Below are 27,794 nucleotides of genomic sequence, written 5' to 3' on the forward strand. Positions count from 1 at the left end.
GCAAACATGACACTTTACAATGAAAGTGTGCAAAATAAATGAGAGTCCTAGATATTAAGAGTTTGGAATCTAGCAAGCTTAGTTGCAAGTCCATGAACCAGCCCAATTCTTGAGTACTTGAATACTCTTGAATGCTCATAAGAATAAAACCAGAAGAGCAGAAATATCCAAAAAAAACCCCTATATTCTGGATCAACTACTGATAGCAGAAAAAGCAACATTTTTTAACAATGCTGCAACATTGTTTGGGATCAAAAGAACACTGAAAGAGGAATGCCATTAGTGAGAAGAGGGAGTACTGATGATAGGAACTTCTGCAGATGCCAGGAGGGACCTAGTAGAAGGGAGCCAAAATGAGACATGATGGCAGCTTCTTTACATGTGGCATAGAAGAGGAGCAGATGTTCAATCTCTCTTGGCCCCCTGGTTCTTATTGCTAGAATATTAATAGCGAGAAGAATTTAGGAAGCAACACCAGAAGACTGTACCTCACTTCCTGTCCTCCTTCTCTCCTTTAAAAGGCTACTACTTCCTGTCCACTGTTACTTCTCATTCCTGCATTAAAAAGGGGACCTCTAGGCTTATCAAGAGCTCTGTATCTGATGAAGACAACATGTCATCTCCCTTGCCCCTCCCACCAGAGGAGCAGCAATTGAGAGAGCTATGAGAAACCTCTTCAGGCAGTTCTAAACTAGGATGGGATGAAGGAAGGTTTCCACTTTATCGAGAAAGGCTAGTGAAATAATCAGGAGCTTTCCAAATCAAGAAGGGCAAATAAGCACTGGGCTTATCAAATCTGAAAATGTAGAGACAAATATTCCATGTTCTACCTTTTTGTTTTCTACCCTAAAAAGCATAAAAACATCCACAGCTTTTTAGGATACCCTAATCCTGAAAAAGCGACGAGGAGTCCTGTGGCACCTTATAGACTAACTGAAGTGTAGGAGCATAAGCTTTCGTGGGCAAAGACCAACTTCGTCAGATGCATGCATGCATCTGACGAAGTGGGTCTTTGCCCTCGAAAGCTTATGCTCCTACACTTCAGTTAGTCTATAAGGTGCCACAGGACTCCTCGTCGCTTTTGCAGATTCAGACTAACACGGCTACCCCTCTGATACCTAATCCTGAAGATGACCACAGTCTGCTTGGAAAGCTGTAAGTGCTAGTAAGGTGGACAGTAATGCTAGTAGTAAAAGAACCTGAATAAAAGAATCTCCTCATCCCACATATATCTTCTTCTCAAGCACTGCTGCACAGCAACTAGGGATGTTAAAATACGTTTAATCAGGTAAACACAGGGGGTAGGTGGCTCTTGACCATAGCCCAGGGATGGGAAACAGATCCAGGGGCCAGTTGCAGCCCCCAGCTTGCCTGGATCCAGCCCTCGAGGCTCAGGGCTCCCCCCCTGCATTGGGGAGCCTGCAGAGCTGGAGCACACAATCTATCTATTAACCTGGGCCCCACAATGCTCTGGTGTATGAGTGGAATGTGGGCAGTGTGTCTTTCCTTCTCAGTTGGGGGAAACGTGAATGAGGATTTGAGGTGTGGGCTTTTTTTGGAGGAGAGGAGCGGGGGGGGGGGGGGGGGGATTGTTTCTCACTTGTGTTGCCCCAAATGATTTTTCTGTGGGCGCCCACTGGTTAACCTTTCACATCCCCACTTTCTAATGGATGTTATTTCTTATAATTCAAAATAATGCTGATTTGAAAGACTACATGGTCTATATCTGATCACAGCTACACTGGCTTATATAGTTACCATCTGGATTTGACAATGCTGGACTTGATTTCCCAAATGTTCTTGGATCAACTTCTTTTACTAGTAAGACTAACAATATAAGCTTCAACACTCTCATGTATTTATAGTTTGAGCCCAACTTTGAGAGAGTTTGGTTAAAATTATAGTAATTCCATGTACCAACAGGTATCTCCATGTGCAAAATATACATGTTCACTACTGTGGTATTTAGGTACCAAATGACCTATTTGTCCCCAAACTGCAGATCAGATTTCCTGAGAATCAGGACCTGCATGTCTAACTCAAAGCAATCATGCTGGGACTAACCTTTAATTTAATTTAATTTATTTATTTGTTAGGCAAATTGCCAACTCATTAACTTGAGAAAGTGGACTAAGGCTAGTCTGGTCAGCCCACAAATGTTGTTCCAAGACACAAATGTTTGTGATTTATTGAGTATAATTTTTCTATCAAGTATAAACAGTGTAAAAATTATAGCTTATAATGTTATAGTATTACAGTAACTAAGGGTAAAGTGTCTGTATAGCCAGTGTACAGTTATTGAGAAATAACTGAACAATGATTGTTCACCCACAAATGAAGAGCAACAATTGCACAACCGAGAAAAAAGTTCTAGATCACAAGCAGTATAGCATGATGCACTCTAAGTGGAGTTCTATTTTTGTATAGGAGACTATTACTCAGATTAACAAATACACAAGTCAAATCCTTTACCTTGCGGAATTGTTGGATCTCCCTTTGAAGATTTTGAGCTGCTAACTTGAACATTCAGAATTGTATCACCTGATTAAAGAAAAGGTCTTTACAAACCATTGTACATCTCATTACATGCATCTATAGTCAGTATTCATTGCTAAAGGTCATATTATATTTCAGAAGGATAAGCTTTTTAGGAAACATTAATGTGCAAAACATTTACATCAAATGAAAGAAAAAGTGTGCAAATACAGCAAGTTTTAGAAATAATATTAAAACTAAAAATATGGGCACTTAATCTTAAAGGCTATTTGCTTTATGTACAGTTTAGACACCTCAATTTAAATCAAAGAACCTCTAAATCAGCTTCAAATTCAGTTTAAGAGTTAATTTGAAAGGAGCCCAGCTACTTTTCCAGTGCTCATGAGCACCATGCCCAGATCTCGTGGGAGAACTACCTCAAAACACCTCCACTAGCTTCTTACAGACATCATTACAAAAGGAAACTGCTGTTTCTACCTCTTACCTAACCCAGGCAGTGCTGAAGAAGCAGCTGAACTCCTTTCAACTTAACCTGGTGCAAGGTGACATCTGAGAACAGGAGGTGCACCTCACATTGCCATGATCCCTGCTCACATAGACTACAGCAGTCATTAACGTCAATAAAGATCACAACACAGTTGCAGTCAATACAGTTCTTGAAGTTGCTGGGTTGCCTTACTTCTTACATGCCTGCAGTGACAAAGGGAAAATGACTGATAGCACACAAGGGCAATGGCAGTGCATTCAGCCAAGATGAAAACAAGTTCTGATAAAGAAGAAACAAGGCTCTGAAGCATCAATGATGCAACGAGTTAAAGTCAGAATGTGAAAGTAATGTAGCAAAGCACCAGAGGGAAGCTAGGCTCAAACTTTCTGCTGCTCTGTCAGAACCTCTGATGCATTGTTCTTTGTTTAATTAGGCATTCAATGCATCAAATGGCACCAGACTGCCTACCGGATATCTGGTACCTTAGTATAACCAGGCATCTACTGAAAATGCAACTCATTATTTAGCAGGCCAACAAAACAACAGTGTCTTTCTGCTCTTCTTACGGGGCTGAGGAAACTGATGAAGCTGTGGTATCAACAGTTGCATCAACAATACCCAGACAAGTAAAACTGGTATGGTGGAGGAAGGGGAAGTCTGTGTTTCAGTTTAATAGGAAAAACTGACCACAAAGGGAAGGGAAGGATGAGAGGAAAATTGGTATAAAACCTTTGGGATCTACCCTCCTCCCTCAAAATGATGATCTCTGTAAGGAATCTCTCTCAACAGTCAGGAAAGAACATGGATAGTGGTGGGAAGAGGCCAAGCTAGGTACCTGATTCAGAGATGTGTCTATAGGTTTCAGTAAGCATAAGGCCTTACACATTTATTATATGCTCTACAGATGAAGTCATGGACGTAATGGGAATCTTAGTGGAGCAGGTCCACAGAAAGTACAACAACCTACAGTTCCAATAACGGTTATATAGATTTAATCCCCTTCCTATTATATTGCATTTCTAAGCGAACACTACTTATTATTCAAATACTCTCTCCTTTTCCCCCAACTTCATACCTTTACTTTTTCTGGGACCAACTGGAAAAGATGGTGTAGGTATTAGTTGTTCGTTGGCTATTGTAACTGCATTTTCCATCCCAGGGAGATTTGATTCTATTGGGCCAGCATCAGTCAGTACCTTGTCACGCTTACGCTGCTGCCTTTTCTCACGATTACTGATTTTAGTTTCCCAAGCTCCTAAAATATGTTCATAAATAAAAAAAGACATTAAACGAGTAATACAATGGCAAAAATAACCGAACTAAAATTGAAGTGGGAACCAAGTTTAATTTGTTTACAAGTTAGCAATATGATAAACTGAAATCAATAGGTAAAGGTGAGAACAAAGGTGACTGAACTTTACATGTAAGAGTTTAAATGGCATTCTTGAAATGCCAGTATGCCCTTTTTTGGGATGTGAAAACAGTAGTCTTTTGTTTTTACAGCCACACAAATCTTATGAACCATAACACTTCAGGTAGAACAAGGTGTAGGCTGAGTGTTCATCTAAGGCAATTTTACTATTTTTCAACTCTTATAATCCAACAATCACAAATCAATTTGCTAGCACTACAGTTCTGAATCTACCATGGTACCTTTCCTATTCCAGAAATCTTGGATTTTCAGATATTCAGCATGCAATCAGTCTTAAATTAAGAATCAGTCTTAAATTTTGCCAACTAGTAACCACTACATGCCCACAGATCAGATTTAAGATAACATGAGCTAATTAAATTCTTTATATGTTTAAAGAAGTAAAACTTAGGTAGAAGTAAGCAAAAATGTCTCACTGCACTGCTTGATCTATGCTGCTGTTAATACCTTCATCTGCTTCTTTTCCATCCAGACGTGACAAGTCCTGAACCGTTTTAGCATCTCCCTTTGATTTCTTCTTATTCTTTTTTGACTAAAATGAACAAAAATTAGGTTCTATGTTATTAAAGACACTAAATGTTTTTATTACAGATATTAAGAAAATACTGTTATCAAAAGAGTAAGATATTTACAGATTAGAAATGAAAGACATACTTTGCACGATTAATATACTGGCTAGTGCCAAAGTAGTGGCTTTTAGAAAACATTTCTTCACTATGAAGAGCGGGAAAAATAAATTCCCCCTCTCTATTTGTTGCATTTAAATAAAGTGAATGCCCCCAGCCTTTGCTGACAATCTGCAAACAACAAATACTGGAAGAATGGAAAGTGAGGCTAGGTCAGTCATAAAGAGCAATCTGGATTGCTTGATAGACTACACCAGTTAGAACAAAATGAACTTTAATACAGTCACATGCAAAGTTTTACATCTAGTAACAAGGACTAATGGCCAGCCATATCTACAAAATGTGGGACTGTATCCTGGAATACAATGATTATGAAAGGGATTTATGGATTACCGTGCATGAACATCTCAAAAATGAGCTTCCGGTCCAACACTGACCAAAAGTTGTAATACATTCCTCAGAAATAGGGGAACGGTCAATAGGAAGTAGAAATAGAACAGTTGCTTACCTCGTAACTGTGATTCTTCCAGATGTGTTGCTCCTATCCATTCCAATATAGATGTGTGTGCGCAGCATGCACATGCCGTCAGAAGTTTTTCCCTCAGTAGTACCCTTAGGGCCAGCAGGGAGCCCCCTGGAGTGGCGCAGGTATACCAGTCCATATATACCCCTGATGGCCCCTTCACCCACTCAGTTCCTTCTTGCTGGCATATACTGGAGAAAGAGGGGTGGGCGGGGATTTGGAATGGACATGAGCAACACATCTCGAAGAATCACACTTACGAGGTAAGCAACCGTTCATTGTTCTTAGAGTGATTGCTCGTGTTGTATTCCAATATAGGTGACTCCAAAGCAGAACCTAAGGAGGAGGGCTGGAGGATGAAACTACAGAAGAGTGGAGGACTGCCCTACCCAGGGAGCGTTCCCTCTGGCCTGATGCGACAGTGTATAGTGGTTGACAAACATATGGACAGAGGACCATGTGGCGGCTCTGCAAATGTCCAGGATGGGAACCTGCACTATGAAAGTGGTGGAGGCAGCCACCGGCCTTGCGGAGTGTGCTTTAAGAGGCGGAGCTGAAGCGTCCACCAGGGTGTAGCACTCCCTGATGCAAGTGGTTATCCAAGAGGCTATCCGCTGGGTGGACACAGGTTGGCCCCTCATGCACTCTGCAATAGCCACGAAAATTTGTGGCGACTTCTGGAATGGTTTGGTCCTGTCTAAATAAAAGGCTAGCGCCCTATTGATGTCTAAAGCGTGTAAAGCCTGCTGTTTCCCAGATGCATGCGGTTTAGGGTAAAAAACCGGCAGGAGGTGGTCCTGGGAGGTATGGAAGGATGACACCACCTTCGACAGGAAATCTGGGTGAGGGCGGAGCAGAACCTTATCCTTAAAAAAATACATCAGATCCTGCCTACACGGTGAGTGCCCTAAGTTCAGATACCCACCAGGCAGAAGAGATTGCCACCAGGAGAGCCACCATATAGGTTAGGTGGAGGAGGGAGCACGTTGCTAATCGTTTGAACAGAGGCCCCATAAGTTTGCAGAGAACCAAGTTTAGGTCCCACTGGGGAATGGGCTTGCGGATGTGGGGATAGAGCCTGTCCAGCCCTTTCAGGAACCTGTTGACCATTGGATTGGCAAACAGGGTTTTCCCCCTTTTCCCCAGGTGGAAGGCAGAGAAGGCCTCCCGGTGAACTTTGATGGAGGAGGGAGAGAGATGCTGGAGCCTAAGGTCTAACAGGTAATCTAGGATCAGGGGAATTGGAACCCACCTTGGGTACACCCCCTTCTGGGAAGCCCAAACAGCAGAATCACTTCCACTTAGCCAGATACATGGCCCTGGTAGAGGGTTTTCTGCTACCCAGGAGGACCTCCAGGACTACAGTGCCGGGAACGGTGCCAAGAGCAGGAGTGGCACCACGAGCGAGAACTGGAGGCCCTCGAGGACTGGACAGATTCTGCCTCTCAGTTGGACGAGTACTCCGAGGTGGACCAGGACGGTGCCAGCACAGATGACGAAGGAGTTGCGGTGCGCTGAGACATGGACTCAGGCTTGCCGCAGTGCTGAGGTGGTGGTGGAGGCATGGCTGCGCAGGAGTCCTGCATGGAGGTAGGTGCCAATGGGCCCTGGGACGGTGCTGGTGCTGGGTGATGTTGCCGTGCCTAGTCCGTGCCATACCTTTGGCCGGTACCAGGGGAGCCGGTGCCTCGATGGCCGGTGCCGCATGCGGTGCCGTTGGGACCAGGCGATGTCTGCCATCATGCACCATGCCTTCGGTTGTCCTGGGAGGCGATTGGTGCCGAATGTCCCCATGCCACCTAGGGGATGCTGGAGTCAGAGGAAGAGGGGTGGAGGAGGACTCAATTAGAACCCTCGCTGCTTCCAAGGCCTCCGGTGTGGATGGCTCTGGGAAGTCCTCCAGAGAGCTGACATCCCCTCGCTGGGAGGAAGGCATGCCCAACCCTAGAAGGCCCGGGCTCATCTGCACCACGTGCCCAGGCGGGGACCGACCCTTGTTAGGCTGCCTCTTCTTCTGAGGCGCCGGCAATTGAGAGCAGTGCCCCTGTGGTGCAGGAGAGGCACGGTGCGCAGAACTGTCGTACACCGAGGCCAGTGTGCTTCGGGAGGCTGGTGCCGAGTCCAGTGCTGGTTGAAGCACTGCTTCCATGAGGAGGATCCTAAGGTGCAACTCCCTCTCGCATTTCGTCTGGGGCTTGAAGACCTTACAGATTTTACACACCTCTGTAAGCTGCGCTTCTCCCAGGCACTTTAAGCACAATGAGTACGGGTCACCTCATGGCATAGGCCTATTACATTTTTTGCAGGGCTTAAAACCTTGTGGGCCTGGCACGCCCTGCCGCGGGCACACGGCACGTTGTGGCGGGGAACAGAATACAACAAAAGAGTCTTTAACTTAAACTGCAGACACTTAGCTGAAGATTAACTAAAGAAAAACAATGAAGACAACGATGACGTTGAGGAGCTGAGGGTTGTTCCAATGACCATAACCGCAGTAAGAAGGAACTGAGTGGGTGAGGGGGCCAGCAGGGGAATATAGCAGATGGCATACTGGCGCCACTCCAGGGGGCTCCCTGCTGGCCCTAAGGGTACTGCTGAGGGGAAAACTTCCGATGGTGTGTGCACGCTGCATGCACACACCTATATTGGAATGCGCATGAGCAATCACTCGAAGAAGAAAGAAAAGTTATTTTACTTCTGTATATGGAACTAGTGAGAGATTCTGGAATACAGTGTACAATTCTGCTGTCCACATTTTTAAAAAGATGTTGACAAACTGGACAATACAGAAAAGAGGCACAAAAGTTATTCAAGGGCTGGAGAAAACCTTACAGTGAGAGACTCGGTACAGTGTTTAGTTTTTCAGATGATGACAGGGGACTTGATTACATATAAGTACATTAATTGGGAGAAAATGACAAGTACTAACGTGCTCTATAATCACAGAAAAAGGTACATGAATCAATTGCTGGAAGCTGAAGCCACACAAACGCCAATTAGAAAGCAGACACAATGTTTTAACTTACTCCTGATGCCATTCTATAAAATACTAAAACTTCTGTGCACAATATTTTAAAGTTATTCAAATTTTGTCAAAATGCACTACATAATCACAAGTTTCAGTTACAGGCAGTCCCCAGGTTACATACAAGATAGGGACTGTAGGTTTGTTCTTAAATTGAATTTGTATGTAAGTCAGAACTGGTGTCCAGATTCAGCCGCTGTTGAAACTGACCAGCGGCTGACTACAGGAAGCCCAAGGCAGAGCTGCTCTTCCCCGGGGCTTCCTGGAATCAGCCGCTGATCAGATTCAGCCACTGTTGAAACTTGACACCTGGGACAGAGCAGCTGGGGTGCTGCCAGATTGGTCCAGGAGCGCCCAGGAACGGTGCTGCGGGACCAACCTGGCAGCGCCCGAGCTGCTCTACCCCAGGCGTCGGCGAGAAAAGCCTGGTCTGCTGGAGGGGGAAGGGGGGGGGGCGCACTAGCTATCTAGTGCGCCCTCCCCCACCCCCAGCAGACCAGGCTTTTCTCGCCGTCTTCCACGGCGAGAAAAGCCGCTCCACATCTCCCTGGTCTGCTGGGGGGGCCCCCCAGCAGACCAGGGAGACGCGGAGCAAAGCCGTGGAGGACGTGGGCGGCAGGACCGCCGAGACGCGCCGGTCCCGCCGCCCGTGTCCTCCGTGGCTTTGCTCCGCATCTCCCATGTCTGCTGGGGTTGCCCCCCCAGCAGACCAGGGAGACACAGAGCGGCTTTTCTCGCCGTGGAAGACGGCGAGAAAAGCCTGGTCTGCTGGGGGGTGGGGGGCGCACTAGCTGCGCCTCCCCCCCCAGCAGACCAGGGAGACGTGGAGCAGCTTTTCTGGCCACGGAGGACGCGGGCGGCGGGACCGCGGCACGTCTGGGCGGTCCTGCTGCCCCTGTCCTCCGCGGCCAGAAAAGCCCCGTTCGTATGTAGGGATCCGACGTAAGTTCGTATGTAGGGAAATACGTAAGTCGGATCCACGTAACTCGGGGACTGCCTGTATTTTGGTTACTTATTTCAAATACCTACTATCAAGTATGTCTAACAATACAGACACAACATTCCACCAGGAGTAGAGTTAAAGAAACCCCTATGACCACCCAGTCCCTCTTTCTCTGCGCCCTCCCTCTCAGGTATGAGCGAGGTGCCTCAACACCCACTATTCCTCCTTCCTAGTCAATACACCCAAACCATAGGGCTAGCCACCCCAGTCCTGATACTGGACTCAGAGCAGGTGATTCAGAGGTAGAAAAAGCCTAATGCTTGGTTCCAGGCTAGCTCAGAGTTTCCAGCACTCCACTGTCTCCTTTCCACAGGCTGTGCTAGGAACTGCAGCTGCCAGAACCCTTTCACTCCCCCCTCTCTAGTACCTCTCAGCAGTGTGGACTTCCCTGGGTTCAGTGGCCCCTAGTGGAGGCCAGCAGCATTGCAGCCCATTTATGTGGAGAAAAGGAAATTCTGCAGCCACATTAATTTCTGCAACATTCTGTGCAGTGGGGCAGAATTTCCCCAGGAGTAAGCACTATACAAATAGCTAAGGCAAAGAACTTATTCTTAATTTTCTGAAGTCTTCAAATTGACACTTTCTGGAAGATGCCTTAATCAGGTGGGGAACCACTGTTTTGATACCACAGACCGGCAAACCCCTTCACAAACTTTTGGCAGACCAGTAATATTTTATTTGCATATGTATTAAGCAAATAATGAATATTCAAATAAAATGTTGCCAGTCCACCAAAAGGCCCCATCCTCAGAGCCGCCACCACCAACAGCCGTCTTCAGCTCCAGCAGTAGCCACGTCACAGGTGGCTGCTGCAGCTAAAGCCACCTGTTTGTAGCAGCTTTGGGGGCCAGGGTTCACCCCAGCCCCGAGCCCCACAGTGCCAGCCCTAACCCCTAGAGTCCCTCACCCCACTATTACCCCCCCCACCAGCCACTGACCCTAGAGTTCCCTGAACCCACCCCGTGCCAGCCTCCCACCCTCAGAATCCTCCAGTGCCAGCCACCCATCCCAAACGCTTCAGTGCCAGCCTCGTTTCCAGAGCTCCACTGCATTGAACCCCCCCCCCCCCCGAGTCCCCAATTAGCCCAGTTCCCAGGGCCCCCAGTGCCAGCCCTGCCCTTGTAGCCTCCCAGTACTAGCGCCATCCCTAGAATTCCCCAGTGCCAGCTCCCCGCCTCTTAGAGCCCCCTACCCCTAGAGACGCCAGCACTAGCCCCATCCCCAGTGCCCGCCTCGTCCCCCTCACCTAGCCCTGCACTGTCTCCCAGCCACCAGCTGAGTGCTGCTGTCCAGGTCGTGGCTGCTCTAAGGCTGCCGTGCTGGGCTCTGCACAGCTCTCCCGCTGTGGGGTGAACTGCTCTTCCGCATCCAGGAAACCCCTCCCCTGCCCAGTGCTGGTTGGCTGAGAGGCAGGGCAGGATACACCTCTCCCAACAGCAACAGCAGCAGCAGCAGGAGAGGTGCTGGGGAGTGTACTCTACCCCCCCAGATCTGCTGAGGCACAGTAGCTAGTGGCTTGCAGCCCGGCAGTTGGGGACCACTGTGTTAGTCAATTTGGCTAAACTGGATGAAATTTTATGCGATATACAGAAATCAGATTACATCACTGAATAGCCCCTTCTGGCCTTAGACTGTATAAATACATGCAAAAAAGTACCTTGAACTAACTGATGCATTCTACTAGTGAACCCTACACCACTGTTAACTGTGCAGACACCATGGACCCAGAAAGTAAATTATACAGACTTGGCAGAATTAGATTTTTATTTTCTGCAATTAACAAAATTGATGGGGTAGGTTTGGCTTTAGGGTTGCACTGACAGTGGGGCTGCAGTGGGCTCAGCACAGCCAAGAGGTCCAAGACACCTGGGTGCAAAGGAGGTTGTGCAGGTAGGGCTGCAAAGATGACAAGCTCCGATTACAGCGAGGGCCACCTCACTGCTGCATAGTTCCTGACTGAGGATAGCTCTCTCACTTCTAGCTGAAGAGTAAGTGAGCAGGACCATGACAGCAGAGCTGTAGAGGGTTTTCTGCAATCCCATGGGGCTAGATACACCTGTAAAAACACGCTCCTCTCTGTTTAGGCGGCTAACAACTGATTTGCTATATTGATCAGTAAAGCAAAGTGAGCCAAACGTGGTCCCAGCAAAGTCGGGCCCAGTAAAGCTGCTAATACAATCAATCCTAGTATCTTTATACCCTTAGCCAAACAGTCTGACGTCAGGGCATCCAATTAGAGAAATCCTCAATTAAACTTGGAAAAACAAAGCCTTATCAACAAGATGGCGGACAGGTACGAGGGAGTACATCTCCTGTCCCAACCAGCCCAATTAACACATACCAATAGCCCATCCTGTAGGTCTCTTCTCACGGGGTGACAGAAAGTTCACTCTGGTCTACGTGCTTGAGAGAAAAGCTGAAATGGTTTCTGATGTACAAGATGGCTTCTAGCTAAACATAAAATAGCTTCTACACACCTGACCCCTGCAAGGATAAGATGCTGGTTCTGGCGGGCTGGAAGAGAGACTACAAGATTGGAAGCTTTTATTTCTCCTTGCAGATCTGTCCAGGAGTCTTTGTTTTGCCCTGCATGACAACAACTGCCCACGCACCTTGGGCCTACAGGGACTGGAAGTCACTGGCTCCGCACACATGCAGGGAGACCACTGCAGCCTAGCTATCATGGCCATTTTCTCACTCCCATGACAGTGGGACAATAAATGGCCTTCTGCACTGTCACAGGACTAGGGACACCTAATTCTCATAAACCTAAGGTGCCCCCCCCCCCAAAAAAAGTGCTTAGTCCTGGTGGAGCAGAGCAGGAACCCTTGAAACTCCCAGCTGGTGAGAGCAGGGATGTGACATTCGACATGCAGAAGGCTGTATGATGCCATAGGGCCAGAGACATCCAATTCTGCAGGTACAGGGTATGCGGAAGGCACTGGCACAACAGGGTAGAGAACCCTTCCCAGGATTGCAAGGAGGGAAAAGAGGATGAGCCCCCTGCCATGGGAGATGTCATCTTACTGCTAAATGGCTCCACCCCTGGACAGGAGCCATTCAGCAGCAGGATGGCCACCCCACAGTCAGAGACTGCTCCTCCTGCTAGCCATGGCCAGGGTCTTTGCTTTACCAGTTTCAGAGCTTTTTCCTCACTTGGGGCTACTAGGGATCCAGTGTCCCTAACTCCAGTGTCATGGCCACATTCTCTCATTCCTGAGACTGCAGGGCTCCCTGCGTGCCTGGTGACACCTGATCCCTATTGGTGCTAGTGAAGGCAGGGGGTGCGGGATTATGCAAAGCTGCACCCATACCAACTGTTACTGATGGATTTTTCCTTCACCATTTCAGTGTAAGCTGAAATTGATATTAACTTACACCTGTGGATTTAAATAGAGTCCTGCCAAGTCTAACTATGGCAGAAGAAGCACTTGCTCAGTAACCAAACACTGAATGCTGAGTATGGGAGGGTTACTGACCTCTCTCTAGCCTCCCACCCCAAAAAGAACAAACATTTCAAAAATGTATTTCGCCCTGCATAAGCTATGCATAATTTGCATTTGATAAACTAAAAGTAAACTAAATTCAGTATAGAGAAAAACCACCCAGCTGTATAGGAACTATTCCTTTAATCCAACTCAAAATAGTGTACATATTTTAAACTGCTAAGTGAAACACTACTAGGAGAATCAATCAAAAACTTTCAACTTTTTCAAAAGAATCTTTTTACCAAAACAAAATATTTGAAAAACTGACTAGCCAGTTCAAGTAAGCACTAATAGCGTAATAAGTGGTTACAAAATAGACTATGACCATAAAATAAAAAACATTAAAAACTAATTTAAAAAAGTCAGTCACAAGAATAACTTACATACAAATTTTAGTTTGTTAAAAAAATCAAACTGATTAGATGCATTAGACATCCAAATTTAAGACCAGCTTTTCTACAAAAAAGTCACATTAAATATAGTATAGACCAGGGGTAGCTAGCCTGTGGCTCTGGAACCACCTGTGGCTCTTCTGAAGTTAATATGTTTCCAACTTTCTAATGCTCAACTCCTGGCTCCACCTCCTCCTCCAAGGGTCTTGCATCATTGCACCTTCCCTCCCCCACAGAGCCTCCTGAGGGCCATGAAACAACTGATTGCAGTGGGCAGGAGGTGCTGGGAAGGAAGAGGAGGTACAGATTGGTGGGGCTGCTGGTGGGCAAAAGACTCTGGAAATGGGAGAGGAGACACCTGATGGGGACGGCTGACAAATTACTGTAGCTCTTTGGCAATGTACATTGGTAAACTGTGGCTCCTTCTCAGGCTCAGGTTGGCCACACCTGGTATAGACCCTTATAAATGTGTGTGTTGTTGAGTACAAGGATTTAATACATACATCAGAACTTCAAGTTTCTCATCTTTACTTTCTTAATACCAATTAACAGAACACAGTATGTAATCTAACTTTTTCCTATGACCCGTCAAACTCAGTCAAGCTTTTTAGCATCAGTCAGCATCTCAATGGAGATCATTGACAAACAGTCAGGAGGTGCAAAATGACTGTACAAAATAAAGGTTCTATTCATTCTAAATTATCAATCACCTTCTGCTGCACAAAATGCTGCCAATCTTTAAAAGCTTGCAAATATAATTATGAAGTTTTAGGAAGCTTTTTATTTGCTCTAGTTTGTCTCTTTCTAGTGGATGGTATAACAGTAATAGCAAATTAAGTTGAATCACTTATTTGTTGCTTTTGTGTAACTGAGCAAGGCAAAGAAGAATGAAGAGGGAAGTGGCCAAATTGAAGACAGTACAAGAGGCTAACAGCGATGACAAGCAGAAAATTGTAACCATCTTCAAGGAATGCCTGAGGTTCATGGCCACTGAAGAAAAAAAAGTGTTGCAGAAACACAAGAGGAGCACCATTTTCACTAAAAGCACATTTTTAGCATACAAAACACTTAATATACCGTCTAATTTTTGATATGTAACAGTCACTTAGTCTAAGGATGTTAAATATTGGTTAATTTACTAGTTGAGTACTCGACAGGCAACTTCTACATTCCTCCTTTAAAATGTACAAGAACCCCCTGACTCTGGGCTGCACACGGCTACCAGCTTTGAAATGTATAAGAGTCCTCAGTGAGGGCCCTTGTGTATTTCAAAGGGGCAGAGCTGTGCTGATTAGCTGTGCAGGGCTGCCCCTTTGAACACCGCCTCAGCATTTCAAAGCAGCAGCGCCGCACAACTGATCCTGGGTTCAGCTGTGTGGCGCTGCTGCTTTGAAACATGCCCCCCCCCCCCGCCCCCCCCGCCTTTGCTGCCTCTATCTGATAGAGGCAGAGTGGAGGGGGAGGGAGGGAGGAAATCAACTAGTCGATTGACTATCCGGTAAGCATTTACTTATCAGATAGTAAAGTAGTCCTTAACATTCTTAACTTAGTCATCAGTTTACTTCTCTAACCCAAACAAAGAAAGAGCACTCCCGCAGGGCTTTCGGAGATTCTAGTTGATGCAGTCAAGGTATTATTAATGCAATGTATATATGTAAAAAGGGTGATTTCTCAGTGTGACTAACACAGTTGCCTCTTTATCCTCACTAAGTTTTAAAAGAGGCTTGGAGCGGTGCTTAGTGGACACTGAAGGGCACCAATTAGCAGCTAGAGTTTAGATTTTAGAGTGGATAAAATGTTTTATTTTTAAAAAGATGGTTTAGATTTATTTTTTAAAAGATATCCTTATTTAAATAACTAATTTAAAATGAACTATGAATTTACTACAAAATGCACTAAGACCTAAACTACTTATAATTTCTTAAAACATTAAAATAAATAACACTCTGAACCCATAAACCTCTATCAAACTTTGAGTAAAAGGCTGTTTTTCTATATAAAGAATTAATTGGGGGTGGGTGGGAGGGGGAGAGAATCTAACTTTTGAAGTCAAGCTTTATAAAATTGGCATAGGGAATGATATACTGTATTAAGGCTTGATCCTGTCAGTAATCAAGGGGCTGCAGTAATGGGTGCAAGAGATTGGACAAGTCATCACAGGGGACAGGACTAGTCTCTGATGCCAGGAGACACCATCACATATCTCATTATCGACGAGGAGTCCTGTGGCACCTTATAGACTAACTGAAGTGTAGGAGCATAAGCTTTCGTGGGCAAAGACCCACTTCGTCAGATGCATGTGCTTATGAAAGCTTATGCTCCTACACTTCAGTTAGTCTATAAGGTGCCACAGGACTCCTCGTCGCTTTTGCAGATTCAGACTAACACGGCTACCCCTCTGATACTTGATATCTCATTATGATAATTCACTGAGCTCATCTGGGTCTCATAGTCCTAATTTATTACTTCTCCATTTCCTGAGCTGTGATTGATTCCACTCTCAAATTACAAATATTTATGACTCCATACACCATGTAAACTTACTCACCAGATGATAGAAAAACATTGAACTCCACAAAACTACCAGCTCTTGCTTCTAGACAGTTCTGGGCACTTCAATTAAATGGCCATGATTTGCTGCATATGTACATACATGCAAACAAATCTATTAATTTCTCAACTGTCTTCCTCTTTATTAAATAAATAAAACACGGAAGTGCAAAAAGCACATGGGTTGGATGAGAGGAAGTTATGGATCACTGTTAGGTCTTGTTTTCTTAGAAGTAGAGGTGTGTGTTGTCGGTCAGTCAAAGGAGAAGTATTTGCATGTTCAGCCAGAAAGGAGCAATACTGGTATCAAAGCAGGATATTGGGGGGGGGAAGGAAGACAGCATTCTTTTGAGTGCAGCCTCTAGTGTGTTGATTTTAAGATCTGAGAACTGGAGGGGAAAAAACCTGCCATGGCTGCAGGTTAAAAAAAAAAAAAAAAAAAAGAACCTCATTTGGGAATATTTTCATAACATTCCTATACATCTGGATAAAAAGATGTGCTAAATGTAAACTGTGAAACAAAAAATGCAATTCCTGGTTGTCAAAATTAATGACATGACAACAAATGCTTGTGTTCAAAATAAAATTAGAATGTTAATTTGTTATGGAGGTCTTCTAATTTTTTTTTATTAATACTGCTGAATAGCTAAAATGATTTTTATGGCTCAATATAATCAAATATTCTAGATGACAACTTCCTGTTTAAAAGTAAAGCTTTATTATGTATTTATTAATTTTAACATTAAAAAATTTCCCCTTCTTCATCTGCTTGATGTTGCCCAACATAAGCATTTAAATAAATGTAGATCCTTATGATTTTTTAGTTATTTTCCCTATAAAACTAGATTTAGAATAAATTATACAATATAACAGTGTTACAAACAGCTGCAGTAGGGAGAAATCTTTAATTTATCTTTTTTTAAAGCAGTACAGTAACCAATACTCCAGGAGAGAGAATGACTAACCATTTTTGTTTCAGGATAAAGTTTAGACATAGGGGTTATGAATGTCTATCACCTGCATCGTCTACAACATCAGAGTAATCTGTATCACTAGCAATGTTGCAGCTAAATAGTAACTATTTTAAAATAAGAACTACTTTTTTCATCACCCAGTAAAACCATCAGTAAGTTTGCTGGAATTTGTCTTGATGGCTAACTGCTTTGGCACTTGCCCAGGTCATTTACACAATAAATTCTCCCTTCGGTCTCATTTAGAACAAGGATTTAAAGTGCCATAGTTCAATAACAGCAAACAGGTTACACTCAACTGAGCAAAGGAGACAGTGCTGGTTTCAGTGTACAAGAAAAATTGAACAGAGTGTAAAAAAACTGGATGGGAAATTTGTTAATCAGAATTTTGATGGGTGGAACAATCCATAGAATGATAGAGCAATACTGTTTGTCACACAAGTAAGGACTGTCTATCTTACACAAACAAATTGGGAAATGCCGATGCAGCAGAATACTTCAAAGTAGTAGCAGGTAATAGAACAAAATTCAAGTGTCTCTCTCTCGCACAACCTGCAAATATAGCAAAGATGAGAAGAAATCTAGATGATAAAGACAACCTTAAAACTTATGACATATGGATTCAGTGCTCATTTGATTAAAATACAACTCCAAGAATAAAAGAAACTGTTGAGACCACAAAATACTTCAACAACCTCTTTTCTTCAGTGAAGCTGAAGTAAAGTGGAGAATGCAAACTAATTTTATGCTAAGATATGCACTTGAATTCAGTTCGGAGCCATTTATTAAGATTTAGTCTATTCTGATGACGATTTGTGAAGAGACTTGTGTCAAAATAGATGGAACTGTAATAGCCAATGTAGTCCTAGTCAGACTTAAAGGAAACATTGAAGACATGCTGAATATACTGAAATCTATTTCCGATTTCTTTGGCAAACTGCAGAAAGCTTGCTAGTATATTGCTGAGGCTGTTGAAATTTGTAAAGACATTTGAGTCATAGAAGAAAAGACATACCCAACAACATTAAATTGCAAGCAGTAAAGAAACAGGTGGATCAAGCAAACCCGCGTACTGCACTCCTACAAAAGAAAAAGAGTCTAGACCACTGCAGACACTGGGCTAACACCAATAACCATTACTGAAGCTTGGATTGTATCCAAGACCAGAGAACCTTTTGTTTTATTACAAGATACTGAGGCAATAGCCCTAAACAGTGCTCCAGTGGGATGTATACCTCCCAACGCTGGTGTAAATCTAGGAAACCACCATGAACTTTTTGTATATATACCGCTTGCTGTTGCAGCGCTTGCATTCGCTGTTGTTATAGACTGAACTATAGAAAAAAACCTAAGCTGAAGCAAGACATGGTACTCCAACTTGCCATGGTCTTCTTTCTCATTCCAACTGCTACTGCTGTACCAGAACACCTTACTTGACTCCTCTTCTAGACTGGAAATCGAGTTTGTCCCTCTCATCCCAAACAACTAGTGAAACAAGAGCGACATCTCCCAATGGAGACCAGTATAGTTCAATGACAGCGACCACCGCAATCCTCAAAATAACTTTAGAGGGAGGCAAGGGAAATGGCAACAGACTGTATAAGGTAAGACATGCTGTAACTAAGAATGTAAACATCTCATGGCTAAATTAGTTAGCCCAAGAGCTAGAATTTTCCTTAACTCCTTTCCTACACTCTATTATAATCATTGTTTTAACCATTGTAATTGTTGTAATCATTTTCTGCATAACCCTATGTATTGCAAAACGCCTAGTTAATGTAGCTATCTTTTCTGTGCACATTCAATACACAGCACTAGGAAAAGACCTTAGCCAATTCCTAGATCCTAAACCTTCTATTCCGGCCTGAGGCACTTCTAGATTCCCCCAAGGTGAGCAAGAGGTGCTAGTATCACCGTCATCTTGTATCCTAAGACGTAGTGTGTCGTATCAGGGGGTGGAATGTAGCCAGACAGGAACCCCCCTGTAACATCCATTTTTGCTTGCCTGGAGCATACAAGGCACACAGAGCAGAAGGCCCAAGCTGTGTGACCGTGAATGGCTGTAAACAGAGATATGCCAATTGCTGACCAAGAGGCTGCCAAAGAGTGCCCTTGACTTAACCCATATTGATACGAACACAGCCGTCCGCGAGGGGAGGAATCTCTCGCTCAGTAAAAAAATGTCTAGTACTCACAATTTAGTTCTCTCTCTTGCAAGTGTAAATTAACTTGAAACTTGCTTGTAAGAACTGGCGCCACAAAACGGACCAGTACAATTTGGCCTCTTAGATAAGAAAGAAGATACAGGCCCCCAGAAGTATAAAGATAGGTCCAGCAGTACATTTACTCTGAGTGTCAATCTACCATCTATCTGCTGGTCAAGTTAGGTGTTTGATCTCCCGAGGTTCCAAGGGGACGCCCACCTCATATTCGTCTTTCCTAGGAATTGAGAGACCGGCCCTGGCCTGACATGCTGAAGTCGAGAGGCACAGAAAGGGGTAAAAATTGTACCTAGATGTAGTCCTTTGTCTTAAGTGTACACATAGACTTAGAGCTCTTTAAAGATTAAGCTGTCACTTGGTACCATTATTTCTATTTTCTATATTTTCTTTGTAACCATTTTTAAAAATCTGTATTTGCTAACAGTTAAGAAAGAGAGCAATAGCCATTGTAACCATATGCTTTTATAAGTCTTTTTAATAAACCTGTAACTGTTTAAGTTTTAACCTGACTCCTTCAGTTGCTATAAGAGAACCAAGCACAACTTAAAAGAACTTCAGCCAGTCATAAGAGACAGGTATAAGAAGAGCTTAGGCGTTTAGATTTGTGTCACTCCCAGGTGACAAGTCCGTTAGGGCACCTTTCAGTCTTTCCCTAAGGCTGCTCGCTGCGAAAGAATCTTGCATTCTAGCAGCTAAAATCTGAGGTGTAATAAGCTCTTCCTATAAAAGGGTGTCTGTTGGCCTGCTAGCTACCCTCTGTGACAGGACCCCAGTCCTAGCAGTGAAGACACAGACGTTAAACCTTTTCTCGAACACACACACACACACACACACACACACACACACACACACACACACACACACACACACACACACACACACACACACACCCACACTGCCCTGACCGTCGGCTGACAGGGAGGAAGGAGAAAAATGAGCAGCAAAAGAGAAGATTGTTTCTTCACATACAAAATTTTCTTTGCTTCCAAATACAAAAACCTATGATATATTTTAGAATACAGGGTTCAACTTAACATCAGAACATTTCTTGTTATTCAAATGCAGAATTAACTTAGTAATTGAAAGCTCCTATAGTGTTATTTACTGACTCAAGCTATAAAATCATTAACAGTTAGGAAGTCAACTAGTACAAAGTATTATTTTTAATCAAATAGCCTTTTATGCTCTACAACTTTTTAGTAAGTTACACAGGTAAACACTTATGCTGTTTATGGAATAGATCTTCTGATAGTAGTACATAATCTCCAACTGTCTCATGAGACAGTTTTAGGCCTATGAAAGAAAGAGTTAAAAAATTCCTTGAATGAGAGACTATACTTATTAGAGTACACTAACTTTAATGTGGCAATAATTTCCAAATCAGAGTTACTACCCAGTTTACTTGACATTATTCAAATGAACAGATATCTTGTATTTGCAATTACAGGAATTTGTGAAGAGCCAAGATACAGAAAAAAATGTATGGCAAACTTGGGGTATATTTGTTCAGTGATTTCTGACACACAAATCTGGAAGAAATTAGACTTTTGCTCTCAGTGCATAAGAAATGAGAAATTTAAATGTAATGTGATATTCTATTTAAATGTTTACAACAAAGCTTTAACAGAAGATATATGTTTAACCAACTAAGTCAGTAACAGAATTAATTTTATAACAAGCTGAAAATTACTTTTTCTATTGCCAAAGATCAGACTTCAAGGTTCCAGGTGTGTCTTCAAAAGACATCAAAACACCTAATGGACAGATCCTGCAACCCTTAAGCCTGAGACATCCATTCAAATAAAAGGGAGTTTGCAAGAGTAGAATCTGGCCTTAAATCAGCACTTCCTCAACTGTTACATGATAGCATAATTGTAAGTTATTTGAAAGATTACACGTATCACCTCTTGAATACCTACAGAGAGTAGGGAACAACTAAATAATGATTTGGCCAAATTATATTTTCATGCATAAAAGACTTGTGCATCTTGATACCACAGGATATAATCTTAAAAAAAAAGACAGGTGACTGCTCCACTATCTCCTCTGCATAGTGACTCTTTGCCCCATGTCCAGCTGGGCTATCTCGCTCTGCTCCTCACATGCAGCAGTTTCTGAGGAGCTGACCCCCTCCCGCCCCGCGTGTAACCATGTAACCTTCAGCGGTTACACATTTGCTTGATTAAACACATTTACCATGCTACATAAAGCAGCTAAGCTGACATGAGAAACTGCTCCTTCCCACTTCCTGCCTGGGCTGCCAGGAGAGTGTCCGAACACCCATTTCCCCTCACCTTATGCCCCGAGATTCTAGTGGAGCAGGGAAGTTTTTAAGCCAGCTTCTCATGCATACTAGGAGCCTGCATGTAACTGTGAAGGTTAACTGATGAACCCAAGCTCACTGGTTAACCATGTATACACAATTACACTTTTACATCACAACTGGAGGCTGCCTGAGAGCAGCCTCCATCTCAGATGCTGACTAAGGATGTTAAATATTGGTTAACTAAATAGTCAAGTGACCTCATGAATTCTTATTGATTAGTTGACTATCCGATAGTATCCAGGGATGGGGCCGGAAGCCAATGCACTCCAGCTCCACTTCCAAGGAGCTCCTTGCCACTCTGTGCTGCTGCCTCTGTATCAGAGAGAGCAGTGTGCATGCCAGGCGTGAGCTGGTTTGCAAGGGGAGCCAGTTTAAAAACCAGACCTTCTCATGGACCGGCTGCCTGCTGCCCTATGCTGCTGCCTCTGATATGAACGCAGCAGTGCGGGGTGTCAGCAGCCCCTGTCCAGGGGTGGGGACTGAGCAAGAGCTGGACCCAGCATGAGCTGGAACGGAGATGGATTGCCTGCCAGCCTACCGCCTAAGACACTTCAAATGCAGAGCCACAGCAGGGGTAGGTCCCAGACCCACTGCAAGCCAGGACTGAACCAGGTTGCTGGCACAGCCTGCTAAAAAATTTACTGGGGAGGTGGGGAATGCATGTAGTCTATAGCATTAATCTATAAGTTTTCCTTATCGATTCATCGACCACACTATTATATCCCTAATGCCAAGTACCTGGAAATATTCAAAGGGAAGGGGCTGGGTTCCAGTAGAAAATAGAGAGTGCAGGGCAGGCCACTGCCCCAGCCAGGCTCTTGCTGGCAGGACAGAGCAGCAACCCTGAGCAGCCAGCATAAGAAGCAGCTGGTTCTGCCAAGGGTGTGAGGGGGTAAGCACAGTGGGAAAAGGATAGAGTCCTGCCAGCTCCCCAAACTGGCCACAGAGAAATCTGGGGTGGGGGCCACTTCACACCACATACCCTCCTTACACTAGGGATTTGAAGGTCTAGGCGATTAGCCACTTCCTCAGATAGAGGCAGCAAGGGCAGGGGAACAAGAGGGGATACTTCAAAGCAGCAGTGCCACTTGAAGCCTGGGGCCAGACACCAGGCTCCATGCAGCGCTGCGACTTTGAAAAGCTATGTGCAGCGTGGGGCCAGCTGGGATGTCCCCAGGCTGCATGTGGCATTTCAAAGCAGCAATGCCGCACGGAGCCTGGGTTCAGCGGGAGAGTCCCCAGCTGACCCCAGACTCCACGCAGCACTTTCGCCTTTGAAGTGTAGCAAAAGCCTTAGGGCTATTGGTATACTTCAAAGGCACCGGCACCCTACTGACTAATTGAATAGTCAATGCATCCTTAACATCCTTTCCTTACACATCAACTATGACTTCATGTACAGGAGTTGCTACTCAGCATTTTTAATTCCTTTGTTTTAAAAGTTCAAACATTAAATTCCTGTTGTACTATCTTACTATATTTTAAGCTTTTTTTAAAAATATAAGTAGATGGAATACCATTACTATTTTTGTAAACTAATTTAAATTGTGTAAAAACTCTTCAGGTCCGGGATAGCTTTTTTTTTTTTTTTTAAACACACATACACAATGGAAATAATGGAACTCAATCTTAGTGGAGGCCTTGATATAACAAAAATATATAAAAATTAGTCTCAGGAAAATTACTATAGTTTCAAAGCCATAAATAACCTTCTCATTTTTCTTTTCTGCATCCAGTGGCTGCTTCAAATTCTCTCTTCGAACCATCTGAATTATTTCATCCTCAGACACTTCAAGAACAGGCCGTCCATTAGGCTGCATATGTAATGAAGAATTGAAGTCAGATTAAATCCGATAGGGCAGTTGAAACAAATCATACAATATCAATTACATAATTTTAAAGACAGCAGAGGTTTTCTTTAGATACCTGAAACTTTTCAGGCTTCTTTTCTAAACTAAACAAGCCCAATTCTTTCAGTCTTCCTTCACAGGTCATGTTTTCTGACCTTTAATCATTTTTGTTACTCTAGTGCTAGTTTACCTATTAGTTTTACATGAAACATTTTCAAAGCTCATTTTAAAAATTTCAGACTGTTACTATGATTGTATTTATTGTGAAGTCAAGAAACAAGTATATGAAAAGCAGACTGATAAAAATCAGACTAGTAATCTCTACAGGCAATACCTTCCATCTCATATGTAACTGCCTTTCCATCTCATATACAAGCAGTGATCGTCAGTGAAGGAAAGCCATGACTTTAGAGTAATATCTATACCAGTGACCAATTATGCAGTAGATTGTTATACAGATTTACTATTTTTAATGTAAATGAACACAAAATGAAAGTAGAGGACATAGGAAGTATTTTATCAATCTTTATATCCAGGGGCAGGGCTCGCCAAACGGCGGCGAGCGCTGGCCAGCCGCGTGGTTTCGCGCTGTTCTGCGCATGCACAGATCACTCTGTGCCGGCTCTACTGGGTCATAATCTACTCGCCACGGGTGAGTAGATTACATTATTTGTTGAGCCCTGTCCAGGGGTATTAAATATAATTGCTCAAAGACAACAAAATATGCATTTGTAAAACTTTCATGAACTTTTGGTTTGATGTCAACAACTGTAGCTTCGATTCCCAATAGTTTTGCTAACTAGGGATACAAGCAACTAGTCAACTACCCAATAAGCCTAGGCTTAATAGGTAGCTGAGTCACTTCTCAACTAGTCACTTGCTGTATCTTGCTGATACAGAGGCAACAAGGGGGATGGGAAAGAGCAGGAGCCGAGGTTGGGAGAAGCCAGCTTAAGAACTGGCTCCCCCCAGCACTGTCTAAGAAGGGAACAGGGGAGGCAGAGATGCAGCGGGGGAAAACGGTGCAAACCGGGACTGAGCAGTCCTGGCTTCTACCGGGTCCCAGATGTTGCATCTCTGCTTTTTAAAGCTAGTAAGAGCTGCTGCGGGCAGAGGCTGCTTTGCAGCACACACCCTCCCATCCCCCCTGCTACTGCCTCCAATAGAGGCAGCAGCATGGGGGCAGGGCAGGCAGCACTGTGGAGGTGGTGATGGGGGGAAGCCAGTTTTTAAGCCAGCTTCCCACCAGCACCGGCTCTTGTTTCCCTCCTACCTCGCTGCCTCTGATAAGCAGGCAGCGGAGGAGAGGGGGAAAGAAAGGAGTAAGTAGTTGAGTACTCAACTACTTGCTTACATCCCAAGTCTACACTAGTGACACAGCTGTAGCAATGTAGCTATACCACTGTAAGATTGCTTATGTACCCACTCTGTAAATGGGAGAGAGCTCTCCTATTGACAGAGTGCCATGCGTACAAGCATTCATGGCAGTGAAAAGCATGTCACTCAAGGGTGTGTTTTTTCACACCCCTCGATCAACCTAGGTTCTGCAGACATGTGGTAGTGCAGACATTGCCTTGGGCTTAGCCCTGCAAGAGACAGTAGCCACTGCTGTGGGATGAGCTCATTTTCCAACACACCTGCCTTAGCCCCAGACCCATGGTATATCTAAACCTTCCCACAATAGACTATTTGGGAAACATTGATGCAGAACATATACATACGTTGCACATACTTAGCTACACAAATCCCTCCACCCACCTAGGGTCAAACCACTGGACTACTGGACACTTTGGTGTGGCAGTCTTAACGTTTCCTGTTGAAACTGTTCTACAATGTATAAATAAATAACTTTACAAAGTAATAACAGTGAATAGTCATCATGATTGTGAAAGTAATAAATAATTTGGTAATTTGGGCTGTTTGACTAACAATTTTTATTAAATATTTTAGATTGGATATTTTTGACTAGCATACTAGCAAGTAGTGCACAACTCTTATTCTTGTAAATTGCAAGAAGCACAGATGTAATGGTATTCTTTACGCTTCCCTGTGGTAGTGGGTGTCAGCCCTGAATGCAGAAATACATGAAAGCTGTAGGTTACTTACCAGAGTGAAAGCTCAATAATGAAACAGAATACTAAAGTCTTATGTTTTTAAAACAAAACATTAAATGAGATGTAAGCTACTATACACAGACACACACACACACACACACACACACACACAGTGGATGTGTGTGCGGGCTCACATATTATTCTATATTCACTATTTAAAATACTACAGTTAAAAATATTTGATCTTTTATTTAAATCTTGACTATACTAGAGCGATTAAACTTCTGGGTCAGCTCCTGCTAACTTTGTTCCTCATGAAAAAAGTTAACTGGATTAGATGCATTAGGAAGAAAAGTATAGTTAATTATGTTTCATTGTGCACGTGTACACACATTTATGGTTTCAGTATGTGCATCTTCTTTAATGACAGAACTTATGTTCATGAACAAAAATACAATTAATTAAAAGACAATATAGCTACTAAAAACCTCAAATACCTTGGTAGCAGGGGATGTGAGAGAATCAGTAAATAGGCCTGTTCCTTTTTGTTTCTTGGAGGACTAAAAGGTGTGTTAAATATGTATCTAATAAAAAATAAAAAATGCTAAGTCTGTTCTTTTCTGGTTGCTGGACAACTCAGGTGTGTGTCTTCCCTGGGAATAAGCAGGATGTTTAATCTTTAACCTCTCTCTAAAATGTTAATTAACGTTTTAAACATCCTGAATAAATGCCCTCTCCATTCCAATGTCTCAGCTTTCACTCTCTTGATTTTTAAAAGGTAATCATTTCATTAATTTTTAGTCTCCAGAGAGCTTTTCAGGAGTCAATACCTTAATTTCTAATTTAAAAAAAGACTTATCAATTCTTCAGCTAGCAAAGAACAAGAAAAAAGGTACAAGCCCTGTTTGTGTCCACCTGCAGAGCATCATTTAAATTTGCATATATTTAGATCTTACGAAAGGCACTGAAAGTCATGGTTATAATAAGCCAAATGACATTCACTCAATTTTCTTCCATTCTGTTTTGGATAAAACAGTATTAAAACCAAATAGCCAAAGCAGAAAACTGCAGACCAACTGTACAGCTATGACCCAAACCTCTGACGAAAAAGGAATAGCTTTAAAAGGATATGCAGTAACTTGATGAATGAGATTAGTTTGCTCACTAAGTGGAGGTACAGAGAAGCAAGCAATATAAAAAACAAGGTGGATGAGGTAATATCTCTTACTAGACCAACTTCTGTTGGTGAGAGACAGGGAATGACGTTAGGATACGCCTTAACTCACTTACGACTGCCTTCACAAAATAAGGCCACTCCACCAGAGAAGTAGACTGCACCAAAAAATGGGCCACCCAAATACACTGTAGTTTCAATACAGAAATAAAATCTCCTGTAACCACACATCACTAGTTGCTACCAACCCTCTCACACTAGAATCCATATGGAGTATCAAACAAGGACAATCTAAAATTGATGGGGACCCCATTCTGAAAGAAGGCTTTCCTGAACTCCCACTTCTGGCCTTCAGACAACCCACCCTCCAACATTATCAGAAGCAAGCTCCCCACAGACCAGGACACACCAACTCAAAGCAGCACCAGATCATGCCACATTAAGAGATGCAAAACCTGAAGACATATCTCCACTGCTAGAATGACTAACACACCATTTAAGATTCTATGCATGCCTATCATAATACTTGGCATTCCTCATCTAGTGCAGTAAGTGCCCCACAACTACGTGGGTGAGTCCAGATAATCACTATGCTCTCAAATGAAGCTGTACAGGAAAATGATAAAGACAAAAACCTACCCGGATGAACACTCTTCACAAAGTAATCACTCTGTGATGGAGTCATCAGTCCTTATTAGGGATATTAAGTATGAAGTAATTGAATAGTCAAGTAACTGCCTGAAATCTTACTGGTTACATAACTACTCAATAGTCCCCACGGGAGGGGCCAGCAGCCAGAGCACTCCTGGTCCCACTGCTGGGGAATCCCCTGCTATCCTGTGCTGCTGTCTCTGTAACAGAAGCAGCAGCGCAGGGTAGCAGGGGAGCCCATCTGCAAGGGGAGTCAGTTTAAAAACCAGCTCCACAAACAGCCCCAAGCTCCTGCCTCTGCTGGACCCAAGCCACTGTGCATAGTGACTCTGTCCATGGGGCACTCAGGCCTGCCACAAACAGAGGCTGTTTTGCAGAAGCCTCCACAGTCCCCCTCTCCCCTCACTTGGAGGGAAGGGAAGGGTTGCACCACAAAACTGGTGCTGGGGGGAACTGGCTTTTAAGACCGCTTCCCCCAGCACCACCTTCCCCCCCTTGCTGACTTTGACAGAGGAACCAAGGGG

The 27,794-nt window shown here is 43.7% G+C and overlaps 1 protein-coding gene across 2 annotated transcripts in view; it reads right to left on the reverse strand.

Moving 5' to 3' along the window:
* The window catches only part of MTDH (metadherin), a 59,750-nt gene that overhangs the window by 28,000 nt on the left and 3,956 nt on the right, over nt 1–27,794 (reverse strand). The window contains exons 2-5 of one of the 2 annotated variants that reach the window (XM_075920335.2): nt 23,251–23,355; nt 4,863–4,947; nt 4,059–4,238; nt 2,473–2,541 (exon numbers count right to left, since the gene is read on the reverse strand). In XM_075920335.2, the coding sequence (XP_075776450.2) occupies nt 2,473–2,541; nt 4,059–4,238; nt 4,863–4,947; nt 23,251–23,355 (439 nt within the window). The remainder of the gene's footprint in view (nt 1–2,472; nt 2,542–4,058; nt 4,239–4,862; nt 4,948–23,250; nt 23,356–27,794) is intronic. The other variant, XM_075920336.2, reaches the window with a different exon arrangement.

This window comes from Pelodiscus sinensis, chromosome 2, assembly GCF_052426305.1.
Source record: "Pelodiscus sinensis isolate ZL-2025 chromosome 2, ASM5242630v1, whole genome shotgun sequence".
Taxonomy (NCBI): domain Eukaryota; kingdom Metazoa; phylum Chordata; order Testudines; family Trionychidae; genus Pelodiscus; species Pelodiscus sinensis.